General features: G+C 38.9%; 1 protein-coding gene across 5 annotated transcripts; it reads left to right on the top strand.

Moving 5' to 3' along the window:
• On the top strand, positions 1–27,990 carry UBA3 (ubiquitin like modifier activating enzyme 3). 5 transcript variants are annotated; one of them, XM_021007530.2, is made up of 18 exons: positions 1–109; positions 284–325; positions 2,932–3,052; positions 4,832–4,912; positions 7,216–7,298; positions 10,660–10,740; positions 17,263–17,306; positions 17,954–18,018; positions 18,881–19,036; positions 22,107–22,209; positions 22,368–22,481; positions 24,862–24,915; positions 25,607–25,643; positions 25,743–25,824; positions 26,432–26,532; positions 26,634–26,697; positions 26,791–26,845; positions 27,154–27,990. In XM_021007530.2, the coding sequence occupies exons 1-18, from the start codon at positions 90–92 to the stop codon at positions 27,240–27,242; spliced, it is 1,392 nt and encodes a 463-aa protein (XP_020863189.1). In that variant the 5' UTR covers positions 1–89; the 3' UTR covers positions 27,243–27,990. The 5 variants fall into 5 exon arrangements, with proteins under 5 accessions (XP_020863189.1, XP_020863192.1, XP_020863188.1 ...); XM_021007533.2 differs by lacking the exon at positions 284–325; XM_021007529.2 differs by lacking the exons at positions 1–109; positions 284–325 and adding an exon at positions 492–1,079 and having other exon boundaries at positions 2,908–3,052.

Below are 27,990 nucleotides of genomic sequence, written 5' to 3'. Positions count from 1 at the left end.
CTCGCCGCCGCCTCCACCTCCCGCCGCGGAACCGCGCCGGGGCGGGAGGGGCTGCCGCGGTGCCTTGTGGGAAGAGGGGGAGAAACAATATGGCGGATGGCGAGGAGCCGTAAGTATCGGGGATCGCCGGAAGGGCCGGGCCGGGGGGGGGAGGAGGGAGGGAGTGAGCGGCGCCGCCGACCCCCGGGCCTCCCCCGACTCTTCCCCCGCTGCCCTCCCCCTCGCGGTGCCCGGTGCGCGGCGGAGGAACGCTGACCCTTCTTTTATTCTCTCTTTCTTTTAGGGAGAAGAAAAGAAGGAGAGTAGAGGAGCTGCTGGCGGAGAAGTTAGTGCTGCCGGGGGCGGGGCGGGCAGGGCCGGGCCCGGGAGGCGGGGGGCCCGGGGTCCCCGCCCTGCCCCCGCCGCCCGCGGGCGCGCCAGCCAGCCCCGCCCCCAGGCACCCCCCTGCTGCCCCCTCCTTCCCGTAGTTCCCCCCCCTCCCGCTCTGCCCCTCCCCCTCTTCTCCCTTCTTCCGCTAACCGGTCCCTCTGCCTCTCTCCTCTCCGTCCTCCCCCGCATGCGAAGCCCCCCCACCCTACGGATCTCTGGGTTGGGGGAGGAGAGGTTGTCCCGGCCCACGAAGCCCATCCGCGGGGAGCTGGAAGGGGCCGTAGAGGTCGCCCGGCCGGGCCGTCCCCTCGTTAGAGGAGGGAGCCTGGCTGCCGGTCCCGGAGGGGCCGGCTAGCCGCGTCTGCAGCGCTCTTTGTTCGCCTCCCTCCTCTCTGCCTCCTCCCCGACTGAGAACGCTTTGCTTTAGCTCAGTTACCGGGCCTGGCCCGGGAGAGAAGCTGTCTAGGGCCCGGGGTTCTAGATTGAGCTCCGGAAAGAGCCTTAGCGGGGCTCCCCACTTTACCGGCCCGGACGAGGGGGAGACGCAGCTGGGAAATGACGCCTCCATTGTGTCTCCTCTGTGTCAGGCACTCTTCCTAAGGGATAAGGAAACAATGCACACAAACATGGGTCCTTACCCTCAAGAAGCTTATGTTCTATTTGGGGGAAAAAGCATATGCAAAGATAAGTAGATACAAAATGTATTCAAGGTAATTTGGGGTCGGGGGTGGCGGGGCACGGATACCTGGGAGGATCAGGATGTGCCTCCGGAGGGCTTTTAGGCAAAACTTCTTTTATCGACGAGTGGGCTAAATCAGTTGCCCAAGGTCACGTAGGGTAAGGTCTTCTAACTAAAAATCCAAAGTTCTTTCCAGTTGTACTTGGCTAGTTTCAGATTCACAGAGCTGGAAGTGACCTAAGAGGTCATTTGGGCTCACCCTTTCCTCTTAGAGGTAAGCTGGTTGAAGCTCACTGTAGCAAAGAGACTTGTCCGAGGCCATACCAGCAGTTATTGGCCAACCAGAGACCTGGTCTCTGCCCTCTTATTTCAGTGGCCCTTTCACTGTATTTAAATGCAGATGCCCTCCCCTCAAGGCGTCAAGACTTCCAAATCTGTTAAAATTGGAAGTTAGATTTTTTTTGAACTTCTAACAAAGTACAGAGTAAAAGGTGGTTTAAAGAGGCTTATGAAAAGGAAGGTAAATGGTTTCACTTTTTTTCCCCCTTAGAATACAGACCTTGTTTCTTATCAGTTGTTGAGTACAATTTTTAAGTAACTAGCAATTCTAAACAAGGTATTTCTTTTAAACCAACTGTATGATTTTCTTCTTGTGGAAAGGATGTTTACTGGGTGTAGTTGTGAGATACTTAATATACCAGCTACAAACTTATCTCTTTATTTCTCTTGTGAGAAATAAAACTTGTGAGTTTAAATAATTAAAGGTATAGTTAAGCCTTAACATCTTCTTTGAAAACATCAAAATGCAAAATTTTCCATATGTGTCCATACTGTATGTGCAAAATTAGTTCATGCATTTCGGAAACAAGTTGTAGGAATGTAAAAAAAAACCCAAAACCCTATTATTTGTGGGCTGGGAAAGCAGTCTTTAGCTACAGTGACCATCAGTGATGGAATTTGAAGCCCTTTTGAATAAACTCTTTTCTATGTTTAGTGGTGACAGGAAATTATTATGTGGATGTATTGAGGGGTTGGACTTATATTTATTTATTTATTTTAATTTTTGGGTTGTGGTTGTGGAAAAGTCTCTTTACTGATTGTCAGGTCCACAATTTCTTTTTGAATTAAAATGTGAGAGTTGCCTGGGACCCTGAAAGCTTCAGTGAATTCTTGGTCACACAGTTACTGTTTAAGAAGTAGGACTCAAACCTAGGTATTCCTGACTCATACATCATCACATTGACTTAAGTTGCTGTTAAAAAATTGAGAGGTAATTTTTTTTTCAGTGAAAATATTATGCTAATTATTTTTTGGAGCTTTATTTAAAAATGAAAAGTATTCATACCTTTAAAGGTTACATAAATTATTACATTGTGATTTCACGCATCATTATGACTTCAGTTTTTTATTTAAAAAAATTTGTCATTTCTTGAGTTATTTCAGCAAATTGGAAAAGCTTGCAAAATGTTCCCTTTGTAGACACTACAAGAACTTGTTTCCTTGACAGCCCAAAGGCTAAACTGGATTCTTTATATTGCTCTACAGTGTTTAAGAAAAATCAAGGCTGATTGTGGACTGATTTCTAAAATGATCATAAGTTTGATTAACATAGTTTCAAATAATGAGGATGTAGACATGCTATAAGGATATTTTGTAGAGTGAAATGCAAATAGGAAGATTCTTTGTGAGACGTTTTTAAACTTTTAATGAACTGAGTAGGTTAGACAAATTTTGAAAGTGTCACGTGTTCTTGAGATATAGTTTTGTAGATTTTGGGCAGTTGTTTTCCTGCAAATGTAAAAAAGAAAATCACATAAATAGTTGTAGGTACAGTTTTTTTCATACTGATTTTTTTGCAGCTCAATTTACTGTGTTCTATGCAGAATGGCTGTTGATGGTGGGTGTGGGGACACTGGAGACTGGGACGGTCGCTGGAACCATGTAAAGAAGTTCCTCGAGCGATCTGGACCATTCACACACCCTGATTTCGAACCAAGCACTGAAGTGAGAAGTATTTATTTTAAATAACTCCTCTTGTAGTTCTGTTTCAAAATCATAACAAAACAGTACCTGTTTTACTTGTTCTCTGATTTAGGAGTGATACTAATCACTGTGTTTAGAGAAACCTTAAAATCTTTAATCTTAATCTTTAACTATTAAAAAGCCAAATATTTGCAAGTGATTTTAAGAATGTATGTGTATATGTGTGTACACACACACACACAGACACACACACACACACACACAGACACGCACCTTAAATTATCAGTTTCGTCCTTATGTTGCTGTATCAGTTGAAAACCTTTTTTGGAGAGCTTATTTTTCTCCTTCACAATCTAGTAACAGCTCATTTAGAATTCCAGTGAAAATAACCATTGATCATGTAACATGTCATTTTTATAATATTAAATATTTACTTGGAAGATACATTCCCATTGAGCAGTCTAAATCATGTAATTATCATTTACAAATCATGTAAATCAGTACTTGGCATATAGACACTTAAATATTTGGAATTGAAATGTAATTTGGACTCATAATCATAGAATTTTAGAACTGGAAGGGATATGACTTGAAATAATTTTTTTTCTACTTGTGCTTTTTTCCTCTCACTGCTATTTGTTTCACTGTATGATGGGGGAGAAAAATGGTGACCATTTGTGTATATTTGTATTTGTTGAGATTTTTTTTTTAATTTTGAAAGGGAAGTATGTTCATAAAAACAAAATGGAAATTTGAATTTCTCTTTCTCCAGCTGTTGACAGTTCAAAGAATGTTAGAATGAATATGTGTTCACATTTTTTTCTTAAGGTTGGAGAATGTCTTTCTATTCAATGTATAAATTATTATGGGGTCATGTATTTTTTAGTGTTTTGCTACAGGATAATTGTATTTCAGATAATATGGGCGTCCTGCCTTTTTTAATTATAATTTTCCAGATAATACTTTAGCTAATTTTTACACAGGCTCACCCTTTAGAATCCAATATTATTACTATTGTTAACAGGCTTGTCTTTTCTTTAATATTGCCTTCAACTCTTGTCAGGTGTTGATGTTTTTGAAAAAATTTGAAAAAATAACTTTCAGCTTTGGAATTTACTTTAAAATGTTGAAGGCTTATTAAATACTTATTGATCAAGAAGCAGTTTGGCCTGATGGATAGAACAGTGGTCTAGAAGCCAGGAATGTATGGGTTCAAGCCCTGCCCCGACACCTTATGCCAGTCAGTTAAGCTCTTAGCGTTCCAGGCTAATCTTAAGGATGCAGTTTGCAGAGAAGGTGTTGACCAGCTTTGATAGAGGAAACATTTCTTCACCCTGGAGTGACCTGCCAGTGAAATCACAGGTCCAGTACCTGTTCCTGTTCCTATTGCGGATTATTGGCATATTTTTTGTGTCCATTAAATTGTTTAATTTCAGATGTGATAAACATGCTCTTTTCCCTATGTCTGCATTGAAAGAAAGCAAGCCTAACTTAGTAACAGTTTTTCTCTTTATCAAACTTGATAGGGAAAATTAAAATACCTTTTAAAAATTTCATCAGTGAAAATTAAAAAAAACTGAAAAACAATCGGAAAAATTAAAGGTTTAGAATTTAAGTTTTAACTACTGAATACATCTAAACAGCTTACATATTTGTGTGTGCTTTAAAAAAATCCTACATTTTATTTTTCACAAACATAAAATAATTAAGATTTTATGAACCTTTAATTTTATGCCTTTCGTGGTATGCAGATTTTACCTTATGTCTCCGTATTGTAATGTACTTTTCTATTCTTTACAGTCTCTTCAGTTTTTGTTAGATACTTGTAAAGTGCTAGTCATTGGAGCAGGAGGATTAGGATGTGAACTCCTGAAAAATCTGGTAATGAATTGATTTTCTTTATTTTTCTGAGAGAGAATTTAAACCTTTCCCCCATTTCTAATCCCATGAACTTTACTGCATTTGATTATCATTTTTCCTGTTTTCTTTGTTAGTTGAATTCAGCTGTTTAAATTCTAGGAGCTTATTAAAATATGTATTGGGAACTTTGGTTACATTTGAACTCAAGTATCTCCTCCTCAAAATCAGTAAATAGGAGTATTAAATAGCATTTCTTGGTTATAGTTTCCTTAGTGCTTTACCAACCAAACTGGACTGACTTTGGCGAAAGCTTGTGCTGGTTTCAGTGAAATTTTTGCTGAACTAAGGGTGGTAGGGTTAGGCTTTAGAATTTTTAAAAAATGTTGCCAACATGGATAGGTTGTAATTGCATTATCAGAAGAACTATTCACATCAATGACTTCATAGATCCCCTGCTGTATTGAGAAGGCAGAGTCTTTCTGCATCAGGAATTGCCAACATTCCTTTTAGTCTCATGGCAGAATTGCATTTTAATAAATTCCATCTTGAGGAAGGGTGCTATTTAGTGGAACTCTTACAGTGTGTCTTGTCTAGTGACCACTAGTGACGATGATTTATATTAGCATAAAAGCAGAGGTTTACTAGTTCCTGTCAGTGTGTTTTCCTGAAGAGTTTGTTGTTGTGATTTATTAATCTTTCTGCTGCAAGGTCTGTGTGGAATGCAGAGGGGTAGAAGTGGATGATGGGGGTAGAGATAGAATAGCAGAGGGAGGTATAAATATGTATTTACTTACAGCAGCATTTTATTAATGTAAACCTTAAACTCATCTTTAAAGGAAGTTGCAAAAATGCAATTGATTGCACATTTCTTATATGCTCATTACTGAGTAGTCACTGTGAACAGTACAAAACAAATACTCCATAGTGTCCATCCTTCAAAGGGCTTATGTCTTAAGCAAGATTACACACACGCTTGAAATTCATCATAACTAGAAATAGTACACAGTTGCCAAAGGGGCAGCACCCCAGTACAAAGTATCATAGGATGTCAGAGAGGTCAATGTGTGTGTTCAAGCAGTAGTTAGGCAAAGCTTTATTTATGAAAGAAAAAGGATTTGCAGTGTGATTCTTGAAGGCGCTCGGTAGGATTTCATTCATCTTCAGTTCTCTCAAGAAGCTGTTATTTGCAAATACAGAGTTATAAAAATGATACATTCTGATATACACATCCATTCTGTGATAATCTACCAAGTTTTTTTCTTTTGAATACTAATTATAATTTAAAGAAATTTCATTTATATGTGTGGAAGTTCATGAAACAGGAATTTCACCTATATAATTAAGAGTAGTTTTAACAGCTTCGGTACTGGTTAGCCTACCCATTTTTTATGTAAGACTAAGCTTTTCAAGTGGGAGAATTGCATTTTGTTTTTTGAAAATTTTCCTTTCACTTTTAGGAATTTTTTCTTTTGATTTTTAGAGGTAATCCTATAAAATATATTTCTGTTCTGTTTGTTAACCTGATTTAAAACAAAAACAAAATTAGAGTCTGAGGGTTGTAGTATTTCTTTGTTTTAAATAAATTTTTGAATGTTTTATTGTGATCCCATAAACATATTAGTCCAAATTAGTAAAGATAGACATTTTCAATGAAGAGTCATTCTTGGGGATGATTCTTTCATCTGGAATGTGGAAGCAGGGGCAGCACCTTCTGCCTGGTAAAGATGTATAATGGCTCTATTTTTTGAGAAAACTATGGAACATTGAAAGTTGATTTGATTAATGTAAAGCATGGAGCAGACTTCTTTTTGCAGCATTATACAAAAAGACTAATTAGACATCCTGCCCTTCCATAGAGGTGGACAGCTGTGAGCTTTACCTAAATCTGCAGGCAGATACAAAAGGAATTGTAATTCAGAAATAGAAAGTTGCTATTCATCTTCACCAGGCCAAATATCCCATCAGGCAGGATTTTTAAAAAGATGACTTTATAATGTGAATAAGGACTTTGTTTTAAAACAAATTTAATCAGTGAGGTTTCTGGATTATGGCCCTTAAAATTGGGATGTTGGCATTTAGAACTAGATAGTTAATGTTAGGCCTTTTAGCCATGAATGAAAATTTATAAATCTTGCTGAAAGCTGTTAGGATCTTCTACTGTTGTATAGAGCTTGCAGTATTAACCAAAATTTATTACTGCTGAGGGAGAATAGGTAGTACTATGATATGTAGTCACTACAAGTGGGAGAGAAATATTCCCTTTGTTTAAAAGTCAGGCAATCCCCCATTGTTCTATTTACTTGGATTTTTTTTTATTTCTACAGGCATTGTCTGGTTTTAGACAAATACATGTAATAGACATGGACACCATAGATGTTTCCAACTTAAATAGGCAGTTTTTGTTTAGGTAAGTGTTGTCCTAAATTATTTATTTCTTAGGATTCGTACTAACTCTTTTTATAAACTTTTATTCATAGGTTTAATTTCAGTAATTATTTTAAAAACAAATTGATGTATGGATAATGATACTTTTTCTACAAAAATACTTTAGATTACAGGTTAAAAGTTACAGGGAAAAAAGCCCCACTTTCAAGGTGATATTCTGCTTAAAATAGAGTGAATACATATAAGCAGATCTGTCTCAACAATGAGCTGTTACACAAATGTACGTGTAGATTCCCATGCAGAATATTCTTAGCCTGACAGGTTAGATAAATCAATTTGCAGTTGAGTTGTAGCTATGATCTTTTTCCAGCTGAAGTTGTTTGTAAATTCATTGCACTTCAAACCTTAACCTCCTACTGAGCCCTGTGCCAGATGCTAAATGAGATGCAAAGTTGAGAAAAAACATATTCCCTGCAGTTATGAAGGAGTTGATGTGACTCACCTACAAGTAATGAGAGAGCAGTGGAAGTAATGGTATGTGTATTACTTAGGTGGAGAGAGCGCTGCAGCAGGGTCTGGGGCTTGGTGTTGTGCGAGGTTAGTGTTTATGAGGACCTGGGAGGGCTTTCCGGAGCAGGTGGTGGCAGTTAGGTGTGAAAGGAGAAAAGGAATCGTTTGTTTGGGATGGGAGAACATGGAGAAGTGGTGCTGGTAATAATCTGAGGTTTTGAGCCCTGTATGGTGATGTGGATATGGCATTGTACAACAGTTTGAGGCTATTAGCTAAGAGGAGCCTGGAAAATCTGAGGATGAAAGAGCCTGAGAGGACCTGACTGAGGTGAGGACAGCTGGTTTTAATCAGTTCATTAGGAAAGCATGAGAAGTAGGAACAGCTGAGTGGTTGGAGGAGAGACAGCTGTGAAGGGCTGCCAAGCAGTGCCCTCAGAACAGAGAAGCCAAGGAAGAGAACGTCTCTGGGCAGAGTCCTGAGGGCAGTGTTTGGACCTGATGTGAACAAGTGTACCTTCTGGTTCTGAAAGGATTGGGTGTGGAGAAAGGAAGGGCCTTATTAAGGAAGGTCAGTGACTCAGAAGATCAAGCTGGCTGGCCTGGAGGATGAAACAGGGAAGGTCTGAGTGGGACTGAATAAGAAATATCTAAATCAATTCAGGATTGGGCTGAGAACGTTCAGGTAACTGCCTATTTTTCTCTTGTGTCATTAGTATCCTAAGGTTCCCTTATAGTTGTTTTTTTCAACCAATCAAACATTGTTTAGCAGCTACTATGTAAGAGGCAATATGCATAATTGATGAATGGAAAATAGGTTGTATGCCTTTGTTCAGTACTCAGGTGAAAGGAAAGGGGAAAAACCCCTTTATTCCCAGGCATAGGCACATGGGTAATAGCAGTGGAAGGTTGCCTGAACGAGCAGAATCTACCAATTTGATGGCTTTTTGTTTAGAGGCTGCTTTAAAAACCATGTAGTCATAGAGTAGAAATCTGTCAGATATTTGGATGACGGTATTTTTAGTTGTGAGTAAGCATTTTTTTTTATCACATCATAGAGCAATACTTTGGTTTAGAAAATATATTTAGTTAGAACCTGGCTTTGTTGACAAAGATAATGACAAGTCTTGCTATTGTAAATCTTTAAGAAACATTAATTGGCAAGTTGAAAACAGTTTTTAATGAGCACAAGCTATAGGGAAAATTAATATTACATATAAAAATGTGCTGAACCTTTCCATGGAAGAAAGTTTTTAGTTATTAGAAGTGACCATTACCTAGGCATCACGGCTTGTTTTAAGACTTTCTATTCTTTTCAACTTTCTAAAGCCTCTGTAATTTTAGGAATTTCAAATATTTCTTTGTGATTGCATTGTAATAATATAGGAAGTCATTGGTCCTCTTAGAAAATGAAAGATGAACAACAACATATAATGCATTAAAAATAGTTACTCAACCTTTAGAAACCCTTTGAAGATTAGTACTTTTCCTAGTCTAATTAACAGTCCACTTAAACTATGGAAGAGAAGCTTAGTACTCTAGAGACCATTCTAGTCAGTCTTGACATTTCACAGATCAGCAGCTGAGGCCCATGGGAGTGAAAGTGACTTGAATCACCTTTTTGTGTTCCTAGCATGTACTGTAACACATCTCTTGAGATCTTGGTTCTAAGGTATTCCTGACCAAAGGATTGGTTGGACCTCTAGAAACTGGCTCATGGTTGGGAGTCTGGTAAGGGCATCTAATGCATCATCTTTGAAGTTGTTTGAATAGAGGGATGGGACAATAGCACACAGCACTTTTTGCCCTGGAGGTGGATAGAATTTGATATAGCCAAAGTCAGAAATGCCATTTTTCTGTAGTACCTCAAAAAATATAGCATTTTTTATATGTCATGTCATAAGAACTTGTTTTTGGCCTTGTCGCCCTAGTCATCTTTGTGGAGGTGCAGAAACAGCGTAATGAGATGATGCCAACTGAGTGATAATTAGAATCTCACAGGCATATTCATTGTGATTAAACATTTGTGTGTCTGCTGTCCTTCCTACGGGAAAGGTACAAGAGGCTGATGATGACAGTGACAGCAATGACTAGCATTCATATAGCACTTGGAGGTTTGCAAGCACTTGCCCAATGGGATCTTATCTTATTCTTGCGACTACCCTGGGAGATGGGCGCCAGGATGGTGCCCATGGAGAGCAGGAAGCTGAGGCACCCAGAGGCTGTTGAGAGCCAGAGATTCAGCTGTCTGTAAACAGAGGGAGCCCCCCCACTCCTGGAGGAGGAGGGGCCTGAGGGCTGGGACTGCAGTGTCAGAGGCAGGGAAAGCCAGGGGACAAGCAGGGGAGCATCATCTTCACTTGGAAGCACAGGATGTACTAAGATGGAAAGCCAGGAATTGTGGTCAGAGGCTTTCAGACTGCAGGCGGGAGAAACCGCTCAGAGCTGAGGCACTGATTCATTTCAGCTCATGGCATTTTCACTTCAGTGCTTTGACATGAATGTATTTTTCACAGTACTCACTGTAGCTAAAATCCTGTTGGAATGGAAAGCATTAAATGACAAGACAGCGTGGTGTAGTTTTTTAGCAGGCCACCCTATGAATCCAGAAACTCAGAGTTCAGGGCCTGCCTCTAACATTTGTTGACTGTGTGACTCTGGGCAAGTAACCTGTCGGAGCCCTGGGCAAGAAGGGAACACTTGGAATTGTAGAGAGCTACGTCATTGCCATTGGCTTCAAAGCGGGGGTGGGAAGCGTGGCGGTGGCAATTATTTACTGGTATGTTTGAGAATTTAAATAGATCCTCTGGAAGAGTTTTCATCTGTAGGCAGTAATTGTGACTTCTTAGAGCTTTTTAAACGGTGTGTTTTTCCAGGCCCAAGGATGTCGGAAGATCCAAAGCTGAAGTTGCTGCAGAATTCCTAAACGACAGGATCCCTAATTGCGCTGTAGTTCCGTATCCTTTTTGCTGTGAAATATTCTTTTGATGCATTTATTTTAAACTGAAATGGCTTGTTAGATGCCATTTTTGCTAACAATCTTGACCTTTGTGTAGGTCGACGGAGAATGGAAAAAAAAGTGTTATTGCTAACACCTTGAAATGGAGTGGTCCTTGGATGTTTTCTCTTGGTTATTACGTGGCCTTCCATTTTGGAAGGCTCTGCTACTGGAGCACAAGCTCTGCTGTCCCTTTTAGACTATCAGCATCGTTTGGAGGCAGAGAACAGGGATGAGCTTGTTACTTGAAGGCTGCCCTTGAGATGATGAATCTTGTTTGGCTGCCAATGCCTGAGCCCTTTCTACTAAGAAGTGGCATCTGTCCTCACACAGATGAAATCACAGTGCTTTAATGTAAATGAATTGTAAAATTTGCAAGGGAAATACATTCTGTGAAAGAAATATTTTTAAAGAGGAATGTTCAAGGAGAGCATATCTAGATCTGTTATGTTTTCATCCAGGATTCCTTTCATATGTGTGTATAGTCTCATAAAGATTTTTATGGAGATGAGAGAGTATGTAAACAGATCATTTGCTGATGTCTTACTGATTTCCCTTACTTACACACATGTATAAAAATACCGTCCATTAGCTTTTCCATTCTTTGAACTCTTCCCCTCTTTGAGATACCTTAAAAGAGGCCTATTTTGTTGCCTTTTAAGCACATTTGGCTCCTCCAGAGGTAATTTTCTATCTGATGTATCTGGTCAGAGGGCTTCATTCTCTTTAGTGTCATTTTATTTTGTTTCATTTTTGGTAATGGTTATGATGACCAGTGACTGGCCTTTGGGTTTTCTTCTTGAAAAAAGCATTTATGATGTAGCACTGTAAAATTTCTGAGTAATCTCTACCAATCTTTGCAGTTTTTCATTTTTAAAATCTAGAACCATTTTGCTATCATGTTAATGCATTTTTTATGTCATACTCTCATATACTTGAAACAGGGAAAAAATGAAGCAGAACCTCATAATACAGTGATTGGGACTCAGAGTATGTAACTGCATCTTTAGTTGCTCACTTCTATCAAGAGGAAGGAAGTGTGCTTTACAGAACCTATAGTAACTTTAAGGTCCTCATTTTAGAACTGGAAGGAACCTCAGAGGGCCAGTGCCCTCAGTTATGACTTGCCCAAGGTCACACAGGTGTGGGATCATAAGATCATAAATTTAGAGACAAAAGGAAATTGAGAGGTCATCTAGGCCACCCTCTTTGGTTTTCTAGACGAGGATGCTTGGTTCTAGAGAGAGCAGCCTGCCTAAGGCAACAGGTGAGAGTGGGGAGCTGATTCGGGGCTTCTGATTCCACATCCAGGCGTGTATCTTTCTGTATCACCTGAACGTGAATCAGGTGGTGTCTTTGTCTTGAGTTGCTGTTTCTTGCTTTGTGAACATTTTATATATCTCTATCTTTCTGCAAAACTGCACGAGCTCCTGATGGCAGGAATGGTGTTCTGACTTTGTCAGATCCATAGCACTTAGCGTAGTTCCTTATGCTGGCCCAGAAATACTCATTAAACATTTGTTTAGGTCAGGGGTGGGGAACCTGCAAATCTTGAGGCCGCAACGTGGCCCTCTAGGTTCTCAAGTATGGCCCTTTGAATCCAAACTTGCCAGAACAAATTCCCTCAATAACAGGATTTGTTCTGTAAAACTTGAACTCTGTCAAAAGACTGCACCCAAGGACCTAGAAGGCCACATGTGGTCTTGAGGCCACAGGTTCCCTACCCTTGGTTTAGATTGATCTCACAACCTATATAGTATATCCTTTATGTAATTTCTGTGCTGGATATAAGAGTTCTTTAGATCATCTCACTCATATATCTCCTCTAGGATTGGGCCAATCTGGCCCTGTCCAGAAAGCCAGGAAATGAACTCTCCTCAGTGATCCCGAGCATCCTGGCCCTGGTTCCAGAGCACTTTCACAACCTGTAGTGATGATAGCAAGGAACATTTTGATGCTCAAGATTTGAAAACAAGATAAAAAGATTATAAATACTTTGAGATATGGCATTGACTTTCTTTGGCTGTCAGAGTTTGCATCAATAACCTTGCCTAATACTCTTTGTTTTGGAGGTTTTTCAATGGCTTTGGGCCATAACTGACTAAGTTTTGAGCATCATTGAAAAGGAAGTTTGGAAAATAGTCTCTTATAATAGGAAAGCTTTTTTTCTTTTTTTATTTCCTGTTGCCTCTACCTTTAACCTGTTGCTTTTGATGTGATTTCTTCTCCCTTGTGGTGTTTTTTTTAATGTTATTATAGTCTATATTCTTCTCCTGGTTCTGTTTTCTAGCCTCAGAATCATTTTATATAAATCTTCCCATGTTTCTCTGAATTTATCGTATTTTTTATTCTGTACTACACAGTAATATTCCTTTACATTCATAAATCACAATTTGTTCAGCTTTTCTTCATTTGAGCTGTACTTTGTTTCTATTGCTACCATGCTTATTTTGGCATAAATGGGACTTTTCTTTTTTTATTGTTGTCCTTGGGGTCTGTGCGTAGTAGTGGAGCTCTGTTATCACAATCTGTTGAGTAACTTTTCTCAAATAATCACAAAATAGCCTCTATAATTGTCAGCTACTTCTCACTCCACTAAAAGTGAATTACTGTGCCTTGCTTCCTATAGCCTTTCCAGTATAGACTATTTCATTTTCTGTTGTCTTTGCTAATTTGATTGGTTTGAGCTGATATCTGAGGATTATTTTCATTTTTGTTCTCTGTTGGTAATTTGGAACATTTTTGCATATAGTTGCTTAAAGAGGATTCCTTTCCAGCAATAAGGTAGTGATAGTCTTGTACTTTGCCCTGATCAGACCATTTCTAGAATATTAATGTTTAGTGGTGGGCATCACATTTCATTGATAAACTGAAAGGTGTCTGGAGGAGGTCAGGCAGGATGGTGACAAGCCTGGAACATGTGTCTTAGGAGAATCAGTTAATGTTTAGAGCTATAATGCTTAGCCTGAATAAGAGCAGTCTCCTGGGACATGGGAGAGGAGCTTTCCTATAGAAGTGGCAGGAGTTAGAGCAACGTGGGAATTGTAAAGAGGCACATTGAAGATTGAGATAAGAAAAACCTTCCTACCAGAGCTATTCAGAAGGACTGCTTGGGAGGGAGTGTGCACTTCCTCATCGAAGGAAGTTCTTCAAATAGTCTTGATACCACTTGTCAGTTGTTATAGGTAGTAGGATTATTTTTCAGGTATGGATAGGACAAATGGTCACTGAAGTCCCTTCCCACTGAAATTACATTGATTTTGAAAATTTTTCATATCATTTGACCACTTACCTACTTTGTAATGACTGATGTCCTTAGAAATTTGTGCCAATTCCCTATTTATTTTGGATGCTAGACTTATCTCAGGCATACTTGATGCTTTTACAACAATTTTCTTTCCAGCTTTTCCACTGACATCACTAAGTTTCAAGTCATCTTATAAACTCTGTTCTATCTTCACAGCATCTCTCTAATATGCCTGCTTTCTTCATTGGAAGCATGGCCACCGCCCTAGTTCAGGCCCTTATCACTTTGGCAACTTACTACCTGTAATGACTTTAGGCAAGTCTTTTTACTCTGAGCCTCAGTTTCTTCATCAGTAAAATGGGGATTGGATCAAATGACATCTGAGGTCCCTTACAACTCTAAATCTGTGATTCTGTGATCTTTATTTGCCTGTCAGGGAGACTCTTTGAGCCATTCTTCTGTTTAGTTCCAACTTCATTTTCTGTTTTTATTCGGAGGGAGAATGTCAATATGATCAGTAGGCTTTCATTCCTCTGGTTAGTAATTTGTTGGTAATTATTGAAAGATTTCAAATTAAGAGGTATCTGCTATTAACTTAAATGTTAGAAGATGGTGAAAACACATGATTCTTAACTGCCTCTGGCCTTTTTTCTGATGTTTCTCTGTGAATGCGGTCTTCTATCTAGATTCTTAGCCCATTTTGTAATTTTGTAGGTTTCATTGTTTCTGTAGCCAGCTTTGTGGTACCAGCCATTTCCTTTCTTGGCTAGGCTGGCTCTAAGATCTCAGACACAGCCTGTGACTGCAGCCATACATGGAACCTTTCCCCCTTGGTAGAACCTACCAGAACTTGTGTTCTGCTAGTGTGGCCTAGAGAACCCAGAGTCCTCAAACACCAGGAGGAGTCATTAATTTTTTTTTTTTGGGGCATTAATTAAGACAGAACTTTGATGCATCAGCTTAGCAATTCTCAGTTGCTGATAGTAGAAAATCCAGGAAGAACAGGCAGTGTTGACTAAGAAATAGATTTTTTGGGGGCAGCTAGGTGGCGTGGTAGATAGAGCACCGGGCCTGGACTCAGGAGGACCTGAGTTCAAATCCAGCCTCAGACACATAACATTTACTAGCTGTGTGAGCCTGGGCAAGTCACTTAACCCCATTGCCTAGCCAAAAAAAGAAGAAATAGATGTTTTTGGTGGTGAAATGTATAGTGTTAAAGTGAAATATGGAAGTTAGGAAAAGATAAGTGCCCTGGAGCTTTTGACTGTCTCTTAGTCTTAGTGATTGGTATAGAGCTTTACAACATAGTGGATGTGTAATACTACTCTCTGGCTAAAAAAGAGTGTATTGTATATGTACATGAAAGTAAACCCTCTCTTTTGACATTGTTTGATTCTCTTGCCTTATACTTTTGGATGGAGAGAATTTCCTAATTTAGATAACTTTGTTCATTCTTTCTGTTTTCTTAATATTCACATATCCTGCCAGCATTTTGTGCTATTAGAACATTCTTATGTTGTAATTTGCAGTTTGCAGGTACGTTTCCTGGTTTGGCCTTAGGACTAAGAGAAGGATGCAGCCCACACTGATGCTAGGATCCAGACATGACAACCCAGAAGTTTCCTTAGTAATGTCTTCAAATGGAATTCTTGGATTGCTGTGTCACTCTACTGTTGACCCTTGGATTCAGACAAAACCAGCTAATTTTTCTAAAACTTAAACAGTTGTTAACTTAATAGAGCAGGGAAGCAACAGCTTTCTTGTGGGCAACATTCCATTGAATTGAAATGATTAGAAAAATCTCATTTAAAAAAAAATTATTCTTTATCCCACAGTGATGCCTTGGAGCTCAAGGCATGGACAGGCACTCCAGAAAAGGAGAAGCCTTTTGACGAGAAACTATGTTATGTTCTCTTAACTTTCTGTTCAGGTGTGATCGGCCCTTCGTTGCTTTGGGCCAAAAGCCATTGCAGAACCTCCAGAACAAAAAACAGTGACAAGTTGATCCATTCAGTTAGAACTTTGGGGAAAAGGAACCCACTCTATATCTGAGTGTTTTTGTCTTAACTTTTCTACTTGCTTTTGAATCTTGAGAGTCAGAAAGTTCCTTAATATTATCACTGTGCAGGCTCTACATCCAGAGCCATAAAACCGGGTGTCACTGAGGGCAGGCCATTTCATTGCTCCTTGGACAGGGTCAGACGAGAATTCTTTTTCTTACCGAGCATAGAAATGACATGAGGAGACGCACAGGACTTGAGATCAAGCCAGCATCTCAGTGTGGCAGCACAAGGCATTGTGTAAGTGCTGTGGAAGGCATGGGTGTAGAGCACTGTTCTGCCCTGAAGAGCTGACAGTCTAGTTGTGGAAGCGACATACACAGGAAAATGTCACATAGCAAGAAAAGAACAGCTGAAGACATTGGTAAAAGAGATTATTATGAGATAGTCCGTAATTCCTTGCCAGTGTGAGACAGTGAGAAAAACACTGACTTTGGAGTCAGTAGACCTTGAGAAGACCTGCCATCAGTTCTTGGTTCTAGTCTGTCTTTGGACATGGGAGGCTGTCTCTCCAGATTTGTACTTCTTCATCTGTAAAATCAAAGGAGTTGGCCTAGATTCCCACCAAAGTCCAGTTTAGCTCTAAATAGATGATCCTTAATCCAGCAGAAGGAAAGCTGATTCCAGAGTGCATTGCTTAGGGAAATTCTTAGAGAGGAGGTGAGCTAGGTATCTCACAGTGTATATAGGGAGCATTCTGCTTATGAAATCTCTCTGGCTCTAATGACAGCATGGAAGTGTTTCATAATCTGTACTCTGAGACCAAAATTGTTCAACATACTTAATCAGAGTCTAGCTGATTAACAGAACTACTCAACTGATAGATGAAAAATAATGTTTGCTGTGTAAAGAGCCTTTTTATTTATAACTGGTATTGCAGTTATAAATATAAAGGCTCTTTACACAGCAGACAAAGGAGATGACTCCTTAGTCACCTCTCCCCCTAAAACCCTAGTAGCACCTCATAGTTGGCATTAGCTTTTCAACAGTTGTTCAGATCTAAACTGTGTAAGTAAATGATATGCTAACTTGTCTGATTTGTCAAATGTCTTATGAGTTTAGTTGCTTTGAATGCTGGTGACTTTTAGTTGTAGCTAAATGTTGAGTATATCTGTCTGTCTCTTATTTATATATATACACATACACACATTTTAGTTCCTTTACTTCTATTCAGACATTTCAACAAGATTCAAAATTTTGATGATACTTTCTATAGACGTAAGTTTTCACTTGAAATCTCATAATTTTACAATAAATGTTTACCAAGTCCTTGTTTTAAAGTTATTTTTTTTCTTTATAGAGATTATTGACTCATTGAATGCTAATTAATGGTATCTTCTATTTCTTTTTCTTTATTGGGACTTTAACAACTCCTGATGATGTAGTAAAAAGAGAAGAAAAAGTGTTGATGTTTAAAGGCTAAATTTTGCCTTGCTGCATTCAGCAAAACTAGAGTTAAAATATTGGATTTTAAAATTGACATTTTTACAAATTGATAAAATATGCTGTCCTGTGTAAATATGAATTACTTACATTTTATAAATGAATGACAAATCATTAAGTGCATAGTAAGTATCAGTCACAGTGCTGTAAGGTGGGGATAGAAATACAAGCAGGTAAGATTGCCCCAGGAGCTTATATTCTAACTGGGGAAGGCAGCACATAAAGGGGTGCTTGAAAGGGTTGAAACTGGGAATAACCAGAAAGTGACATCTGAACGTTTGGTTCTGGGCATGATTGTAAAAACTCGCCAGTGAGAGCCCAGGGTCCTGGAGCAGAGTGCAGGTTCAGGAGGAACAGGGATGAAGAAGATGGCTTCCTTTTAATTTTTTTTTTAAACTAAAACTCTTATCATTTTTTCTTAGAATTTCATATCATTGTATGTGGTCTGGACTCTATTATTGCTAGAAGATGGATAAATGGCATGCTGGTAAATGCTTTCATATTTTCTCTGGTTTCTCTAAGTTCTTGATAATTGGACACCAAGTAAATTAGAGTTAGATTGTGTTGTGGTCATTAAGAAAACTCAAGGCTACTTTGCTGCTTAGTTTTGAATTAAGTAAGTAGTTATAACTCACTGCTTTGTGAGGAGGAGATTAGTTAGTGGAAGCCTTTCTGATTATGGGTGAAGGTTATTGAGTTGTCTGACTGTACCCAAACCTTTCCTCTAAATCTGGCTTGCACAAAACCAGAGTGTTGCCTGTAATTGACCTCTTGGATAACAGAACTCTTGGGACCATAGACTTAGAGATAAAAGGGCATCAGCTTAGAGGGGATCCAGCCCAGCTTCCTACAGGAATCTGAATTCCACTGATGTTAGATGATGTGCACAAGGCCACACAGCTAGTAAGTGGGAGAGTCCCAGGCTTCAAACTCAGGTCTTCCGGACTTCAGATTCTGTGTTCTTTCTCCTGCATCATGCTGTCTCCCAATGATAAATCTAATAACTGAGAATTATGATAAAAATGAATAAAACATCCTTACTTTAATTGAAAGAAATGTAAAAAAAAACCTACAAGCACATGTGTATTAATATAGTAATTTAAATGTTTTAGTGAATCCCTAGTTCTATTTTTGTTTTTAGGGAAATGTCACTTTTAAGGGTGAGGCCTGTGTTTAATGATAGCATATATTCAGACCAGTATGGTAATATCGGATACCACTTTCATTAATAAAACTCACTTTAAAACGGCTTCCTTCTCCCCCCCCCAAAAAAAAAAGATGTTACCTTGAAGGTTCTGGGATAATTTTGTCATTAATTCTGTTTTTATAGTTGTTTTATGTTCTTCTAGATATCACTTCTAAATTATGAAGATGGTGTATTAGATCCAAGTTCCATTATTCCTTTGATAGATGGGGGAACAGAAGGTTTTAAAGGAAATGCTAGGGTAATTCTACCTGGAATGACAGCTTGTATTGAATGTACACTGGAACTTTATCCACCACAGGTAATTTGTTTTACAGACTGTTGAAGAGAATTAAGTTTTAATTAACATGTTTTAGGACCTACTAGATAAAATTTGGAAAAAGAAGCTAACATATACTAAACATGTTTGTCTTTGTTATGCTCATAACATTAACTCATTTTTGTATACGTAGGTAGGAGTTAGGGGTGAGCTTATGCCACATAAACAGAATGGGGAGCTTGGGAGATGAGAGACTTGGTTAGGAATGTCCCATTGAGGGGCCTCGGTTTCCTCAAGGGGTTAAATAATTCATAATTTCCCCTCAGCATTCCTAGGACACACTAACTCTGAATCTACTACATGACCTAATGGCCAGAAGAGCCTATCCTAGGCTGCCTTCAGAAAGGCACAGTGTCCAAAAAAAGAGAGGTGAGGGTCTTTGACTACTCTGCCTTGGTCAGACTACATTCAGGGGACTGGGTTTAATTCTGGACACCACATTTTGGGGAGAACTTAAAGAAGAGGGACCTTCAAGGTATTAGTGATTGGGCTATATAAACAGCTGTTGAAACTAGGGAAATTTAACCTGGAAAGTTGAGGACTTCGTGGGGATGTGATACAGTTATCAAGTACAGATAGTTGTCACATTATGCACATTCAACTTTACGTAGAGGATTCTGAAAGAAATCCACATTCCAAAAAACACCTATGTTAACTTTACTGTACAGTATTGTGCTCTCTCTGCTTCTGCCCCTTGGCTGGGCATTCTGTGCCAATCTCCCACCAGGAAAAAAAACACAGACAAACCCTAAAAAAAAAAAAGTGAAAGCAGAATGGAAGGGAGGAGAGGCTGCCACCACCACCAGATTTGGGGTGGGGGAGGAGGCTTGGTTTGAGATCTCCAGCACTGAGACTCCAGTGCGGCAAGAGAAGACCTTTGCCTCACTCTGCCCACCCGCCCAAATGTCCAGCCCCAATGTGTGTTTTCCATCAGTCTGTGCTTGGATACCATGTGTCTGTCCCTGGCCCCCACATGTCCTTGAAGTCTGTGGTGGCCACCCTCCCTTCATGAGAGTGTGGCCCCCTGCTTGCCTCCCTCTGTCCCTCCCTTTCTTTTGCCTGTGGGCCAATTTACATTATGTAAGATTGCTTTATGTAGAGGTCTGGGGAATGGTCCACTTATGTAAAGTGAGAACTGTCTGTACTTGAAAAGACTCATACATCAGAGAGATTAGACTTGTTCTGCCTGGCCCTAGAGGAGTCAGAAGTAGGAGTATGAGGAGAAGTTACAAAAAGCCTATTTAAATAAATGAGTAAAAGTCTTGCCAACACTGAGTGAAGGAAGGAATTGGGGGTGGGGGGAGAATTGGCTTTCTCTCACTGGAAGACTTTAGGCAAAGACTTAGTGTTCTGTTGGTGATTTAGCAATTCTTGGTCAGGTACAGGTTGAACCAGGTGTGGTCAGACCAGATTCTGGAGTTCTGTTTGGCCACCAGGATTTTTGTAGTTCAATTTAACAATGGTTCTGTAGTCAGTGATTGCCAGTGCTAAGCTGATCCTGTTTGATTCCTTGGGTTCTTAGAATCTGTTGAACTCCAGGCTCTGACTGCGTGTTTCCCTTCTGTTCTGACCATACCTGGGTGTCTTTTCTCCAATACTTACCCTCTCTTTCCCTTCTAAAGCCTGTGTTACACTCTTCAGGCTAGCAGTGTGCTTATTTATTCATATGAGAAAAGAATAATAATTATAATAGGCTTTCAAGTAATCCCAAATACGTAATCCGTCTCTGCTGGATAGAGTATGGGCTTTGTAGCTTACTAGCCTATTCTAATTAATTTGCCTCAGTCCTTGATTCTCGCGTTGTTTTCATCTCCAGGCCGCCCCCCCCCCCCCCCCCCCCCCCGTTGGGGTGTCCTGTTCCAAAACAAGAAGATCCAGTCTCTCATGTTCCTTCCTTCTTTGTTGTAGGTTGACCCCTCAGTACCTTAAATTGGAGACATTTGGTTAAGCCACAGGCTCCACGTGGTTTTTGAGGGCTGTTGGATTTTCTCCCATGCATTGCTATATGATCACTTGTCCATTTCTACTGTCCTTCTCAAGGGCAGAAAAGAAACTTCGTATGAAGTGCTATTCAAACAATTTTTTTCTATCACTCAGAAAAAGAATGATTTATCCCATTACCTAGTTCATCCCCGAAGTTCACCAAAGATAGCTTTTCATCTACGCGTGTTCTGCAAGTGTTGATTAGATACCAACAGCAGGCATTAACAACGCAAGGTTATGCCATTTAATCACAAAATCTCAGTTACTTAATACTTAGAATTTGGAGCTGAGGTTTAACAGCTTGTCAGCTGATACTTGTTGCTAATTTTTTTCTGTCAAAAATTTACATTTTTGAAAACATTCTAATCTAAATTTATGGGAATAGGATGGTTGTGTTTGAGAATCTGCTCAGTAATTCTCTGTTTAACCAGTGAAAATAAAATTTATAAAGCTCCATTTTTTGGGGGGGGAGGTCTAGGGGGTTAAGTGAGTTGCCCAGGGTCACACAGCTAGTAAGTGTTATGTGTCTGAGGCCGGATTTGAGCTCAGTTCCTCCTGAAACCAGGACCCATACTCTATATCCACTGTGCCACCTAGCTGCCTCATAAAGCTCCATTTTATAGCTTACTGCCAAACCTACTGTTTTAGACTGACCAAGTGTTATTCTTAGCTTATTTTAGAAAACAATTTAAAATGTTTTTGCTGCATAAGTAATACACTAAGGTAAATTTTAAAAATCAGGTAATTTAATATAAACATGGAGTTTTTCAGGCATACAATTTAGTCAAGGAGAGATATATTCTTCTAAAGCTATATTTAAAAGGGAAAAGAGGCACCCTTTAAAACCCTCAGCTGACAAAAAAAAATTATAAAAAAAGGGGCAGCTAGGTGGCACAGTGGATAGAGCACCGGCCATGGAGTCAGGAGGATCTGAGTTCAAATTAGGCCTCAGACACTTAATACTCACTAGCTGTGTGACCCTGGGCAAGTCAGTTAACGCCATTGCCTACCAAAATACAAAAAAAAAATTATAAACCCCTCAGCTGAATGCAGTTGTTTTTGGTTTTAGGTTAATTTCCCCATGTGTACCATTGCATCTATGCCCAGGCTCCCGGAACATTGTATTGAGTATGCAAGAATATTACAGTGGCCCAAGGAACAGCCTTTTGGAGGTAAAAAAAAACTCAATTTGAGAATTTTAAAATAACTAACAAAACACATCTTCAATTTTATTGAGCCATAAATTCATTTTGGTGATGTTAAATATATTTTGAATTTTTATTTCTAGAAAATTAATGTTTTTAATGTATTTATGTCCCTTTTTTTCTAGAGGGAGTTACGTTGGATGGAGATGATCCTGATCATATTCAGTGGATTTTCCAAAAATCACTAGAGAGAGCATCACAATTTAATATTAGAGGTGTTACCTATAGGCTAACACAAGGTAAGCCAGCGAGTTGTTAGGTAGTCATGGATGAAGGGACCTTGGACCCATCATCCTTTCACTTGGGCTCAGTCAAACAGCCATGAGAATTTCAGTGAGGATCTAGCTGAATTCAGTTTGACAAACATTTATTAAGAGCCTTTAATATGCAATCCCTGCCAGGTGTATCCAAGGACTAGTAGGAAACAAGGAGCTGACGTGATGGGGGAGGGGGGTTGGAATAATTACGTGGATGAGTGAATGCAAAGTCATTTCAGGAGGGAGAGGTCACTAACAGGTGAAAGGAATCAAGGAAGGCTTCATTTAGGAGGTTATAGCTGGCAGGTGGTGATGTCTTCAAAGAGGGCAGGGCTTTTGTGAGATAGGAATGTGTTCAAACATATGAGACATCCGTTCGAAGGCATGGAGGTGAGATGTCATCTTTAATGGACAGCCAGCAGACCAGTTTGACTGCGATAGACAGTCTCTTGTAGGGGAGTATCATGGAATACATATGGTCAGGTGGTTGGGAGCCACGTCATAGAGGGATTTAAATGCCAGACCAAGGATTTTGTATTTTATGCTAGAGGAAATTGCCAGTCATTGTGCTAAGCATTTTACAATTATTATCTCATTAGACCTTCACAACAACCTTGGGATGTAGGTGCTGTTATTATCCTCATTTTACAGTTGAGGAAACTGAAGCAGACAGATTTAAGTGATTTGCCCAAGGTCATACAGCTAGTGTCTGAGGCTGGATTTGCATTTGGGTCTTCCTGACTCCAGGCCAAATGCTATAGCTACTGTACCACCTAAGGAGCCACTGGACATTCCTGAGTGACATGGTCAGCCTTAAATATCTTAGGAATATTAATTTGACTTTTCTGAAGATTGATTAGAGAGTGGAGACCAATTTAGAGGCTATTGAAATAGTCCAGGCTGGAGATAAGAAGTAGCCACAAGGTAGAATTGATGTGATTTAGCAAGTGGTGAAATGTGAGTAGTGACGGAGAGGAAAGAGTCAAAAAGGACTCCAAAGACATGAATTCCTTTGACTAGAAAGAGTGATGCTGTCAACAGATTGAGGGGGAGCCCCTTCAAAGGAGGCAAGATAATGGAATTTCCTTAGGACCTAGTGAGTTTGACATACTAATGGGACATGCAGGGGAAATGTGGAGCAGCCAGTTTGTGATGCAGGGTTGGCATTCGAGAGATGAGGGCTGGATGGACACACTTGGGAGTCTTCTACTTATGGTTGGACTCATGGCATCTGATGAGAGTGTGGTAGAAAATAGAGAAGAGGTCCCAGAACCAAGCCCTGAGACATTAAGTATGGGCAGACTTATTCTTATGGGTCATAATGGATGATGATCCCAAAAGAAACAGTCACACACAGGTAGGTACCAGGAGAAACGAGAAAGCAGTATCCTGGAAGTCATGTGAGGAGAGAGGAAGCAGGAGGTGATTGACAGTGTCAGAAACTGCAGAGAAATCAAGTTAAATGAAGATTTAGAAAGGACCTTTGGATTCCCTAACTCCATAGGGAAAGCCAAGGAAGCAGCCCTGAGTTTGCTAGCTACCTGAGAAATAATAAAGAGCAGCTTATCTACTGTCTTGTTTTTATGAATACCATAAGAGTGTAAATGTTATATTGATAATAAGGCTCATTAAAAACTGAATTATCTTTATCTAATCCAAATAGTTTCTAATATATGATTAATAATGACTTACACACATATACAATGCTTTGTGTTTAACAAAAGACTGCATATATATTTGATTCTTGAAACAACTCTATGATATAGATACTGAGAGTTTGTGATCCCTCTTTTCCAGCTGAGGAAATGGCATCAGAGAGATTAACTTGCCCAAGATTATATAGTCAAAGTCTGACTACAAGGCCTCTTTCCATTGACTTCTGCTATATTGTTAGGTAGGCAGCTAAGATTGGAAGGTGAGAAGTATCAGCTGTATTTGGAAGCAAGCCAAGTGGCTTTAAAAATACATATTTGTATTTATATCTGATCCAGATATTATACTTATCCAGATAATGATGTTGATAAATAATTTGGTGTAATTTAAATTTATACAAACAATTATCCAAATACCTTGTATGTTACAGGTACCCAACAAATGTTGAATTAAATATATAATGTTTGATAAATATATAATTTCAGGAATAAGCCTTGTTGCATACATTTTATAAAGTTACATAAGAAGTTTTGTTTAGCGTTCTAGCGTTTCCTTTTACCACTGGCATCTGTAAAACAGATTGAAGGATTAAAATATTGAGCAGATTCACAAGAATGTAGCGTAAGATCTAAGAGTCATGTTTCTAACCAGATCCTCAACGTTGACCTCTTACTAGAAGTGTCCAAGTGTCTGTTCTCTTTTTCTCTAGGGGTTGTAAAGAGAATCATTCCGGCTGTGGCTTCCACAAATGCTGTCATTGCAGGTGAGGAGCAAGGCCACTCTTTGAATGTGGCTCTCTTTCTTGGCATCTTTTGTTTCATAATTGAGTATCTGCCTATCTTCAGGAGCTTGTCAGCAGGGCAGCTGCAGGGGGATGAATCTCAGCCAGAGTCCCCTTCAGTGACCGTCCGCCTGGTAGGCCTAGGGGGTTTGTCAGAGGTGAGTCAGTGCAGGGAGTCCCCAGAAAGATGAAAGTACAGATTCTAGGATGAAATGATTTGAGTCGAATTTTCTACAGTCATTTAAGGAGTTTGGTACCTTTTTGATTGTGACATAAGGACCTTAAAAGTAGTGACTTATGTCAGAACATGCGCTAGATGTGGGAGTTTATTGTAAGTGGGAATTATGTAAATACAAGGTGTTACTGTGGTTTCGATTCTATTTTTTCTCACTCTTACAGGGTACTTAGCATTACTGCTAGATTCATTCTGGCCAAAAGGGTTTAAAAAAAAAAAAGGCGGCCTGGATTACATAATACAATATAAAGTAACCTTTTGACAGTTGAATTTTTTTCATTAGGAGTTGTGTTTTATTAGAAATGGGCAGTTTTTCTTTTTCATCAATAAAGTGTTAAGTAATCTTTCCTTAGTACTAACCAAACATAAGTTGCTCACTTTGATTTTAAGTGTTCAAAATCCATAAAACAAAGCAATTGTGTTTTTTCCCTTTTCCAGCTGTGTGTGCCACTGAGGTTTTTAAAATAGCTACAAGGTAATGTGTTTACTTTTTCATAAACATATATAATATACATATATACACACATTTCAAAGTGGCTATACGATATAAACATAAACATGTTTTTCATTACAGTGCATATATTCCCCTTAATAATTACTTGGTATTTAATGATGTAGATGGACTGTACACATATACGTTTGAAGCAGAAAGAAAGGTTAGTATGACTACTGATGAACAGTTATTGCAGTGCATACTTTGATTTTAAAGTATCAGTGTTTGCTTCAAATCATGAAAGATTGAGATTGTTCATGGTTTAACTTGGCCAGACTTGTCCCTTTAGTTTCTCTGCCTCATCTGGCCTTATGTACTACTGCATGTGAAATCTTACAGTCAAGCATTGGTTCTGATAAACTGGACAACCAGAGAACTGCTTTGCTTAGACATAAACATTTTCAAGCAGATTAGCTTGATTTTTATTTTAAATTGGAATGCTAGACTGTTTCAGAATGTTTGCATGGTAATTCAGCCTTCTGAAGAATTTTTAACTGACTGGTATGATTTGCATAATACCATAATTGGTTTTTATGAGAGGCAGCGTGGCGCAGTGGATAGTGTGCTGGACTTGGAATCAGGGATGCCTGGGTTCAAATCTTGCCTCTGACGCTTATTAGCCATGTGACCCTGGGAAAGTCACTTTACGTCTGTTTGCCTTAATTTCCTCATCTGTAAAGTAGGAATCGTAATAACATCTACATCAGATGAGACGCTATGTATAAAACATGGTAAATATTAGCCATCATCATTATTATTTCTGCGTATAGGAGAATTGCCCAGCTTGCAGCCAGCTTCCTCAAAATATCCAGTTTCCCCCATCAGCTAAACTGCAAGAGGTTTTGGATTATCTAATTAATAATGCCTCATTGTAAGTATAAACTTTTGGGGGATTTGAAAGAGTTTTATGTATTTGAGGCATTCTGCATTTTTAAAAAGTTGTTAAGATAATATTTCCTTCTTGATTTACAGACAGATGAAATCTCCAGCCATCACAGCCACATTAGAGGGAAAGAACAGAACGCTTTACTTACAGGTGATGGAATCCCTGTTCCTTGTACTTTGATTGGGAACTATTAAAGAATTTGTGTTTGTGAATTTTAAATAAAATTTGTTTTTATATTTTTAGACAATAACTTCCATTGAAGAACGAACAAGGCCAAATCTTTCTAAGACATTAAAAGGTATTTTAAGTAAAGACATTTCCCTAATACATTGAAATGTTTTTAATAATAGACATGTTACACAGCCCTTTAAGGTTTATGAAGCACCTTTACAGTGTTTTGCTTATGAAGTATTTTCTTTGAGGATGAATTTTACAGGTCTCACGATAACCTAAAGCCTTATTTGCAAAAACGTAACTATAGAGAATGAACTCAAGTTTATTTCCACTAGTTCCTCTAGGTTGTCAACCTTATAGTACTTTCATATTGTATGTATTTGAAATTTTTGCTGAAATATTAACTTGAATTCTGATTTTTCCCCATTTTAGAGTTGGGCCTTGTGGATGGACAAGAGCTTGCTGTTGCTGATGTTACAACACCACAGACTGTACTGTTCAAACTTCATTTTACCACTTAAGAACAATAAATATACATCTAAAAGAGGATTGGAATCTACCGCAATATTGTGCTCTATGTGGATGCTCAGAATAACCTAATTGATGTCCCTTTTAGTATTAGTGTTCATAGAATTTGACTCTTACAGTGGATCACGCTTTCTTATTCAGAACTGACCCTCCAAGCCAGAATTTGGGGGGTGGTGTTTGTGAGTTTTCATTAGTATGTGGCTAAAGAGGCCTGGAAAGAGAGATTCTGACTGATTGTAGTGTTTCTGTTTCTGTTTAGAAGGCAAAGGCCATCTTCTTGTACATGAGGACTTTAAGATGGTCAGATGGTGTAAATCTTTAGCTTTCAGTTGAATAACCATATATGCAAAAGAATGTCCTTAAAGAAAATTAAGATATTAAATGCCATTTTGTAAGTCAGATAAATATAACCTGTGTGAAGAGTTAGGTACCTATAACATATTGAATTTAGGATGTTTCCTGTTTGAAAGAATATTCATTTGATTTTGACTGTCTAAATGATTGTTAAGTATTGTAAAGGGATTCCATTGTCCATGGTGTTTTATTAAGTGTTTCAGTTTAACATCTGTGCATGAAAGTGGAAAACATTTTTATGTGTATATTTGCTGTGCCATGGTAGTTAATATGCACAGTGTTGAAGCCAGAAGCTCACTGATGTTCTGTAATAGAACTTAATGTTTGAACAATTATCACTGAATGTGTCAAACTATTTCTTAATAAATCATACCTGATAGACTTTGA

Source organism: Phascolarctos cinereus, unplaced genomic scaffold, assembly GCF_003287225.1.
Source record: "Phascolarctos cinereus isolate Bilbo 61053 unplaced genomic scaffold, phaCin_HiC Scaffold_4;HRSCAF=312, whole genome shotgun sequence".
NCBI classification, from domain to species: Eukaryota; Metazoa; Chordata; class Mammalia; order Diprotodontia; family Phascolarctidae; genus Phascolarctos; species Phascolarctos cinereus.
Note: the sequence above shows the minus strand (reverse complement) of the source record. Positions and strands in the feature narration are given on the sequence as shown.

Coding starts and splice junctions, on each gene's coding strand:
- UBA3 (XM_021007529.2), top strand. CDS start 1,021: ATGTTCTATTTGGGGGAAAAAGCATATGCAAAGATAAGTAGATACAAA. Junction 26,533..26,633: donor CTAATTAATAATGCCTCATT/GTAAGTATAAAC, acceptor CTTGATTTACAG/ACAGATGAAATCTCCAGCCA. Junction 26,698..26,790: donor ACAGAACGCTTTACTTACAG/GTGATGGAATCC, acceptor TTATATTTTTAG/ACAATAACTTCCATTGAAGA.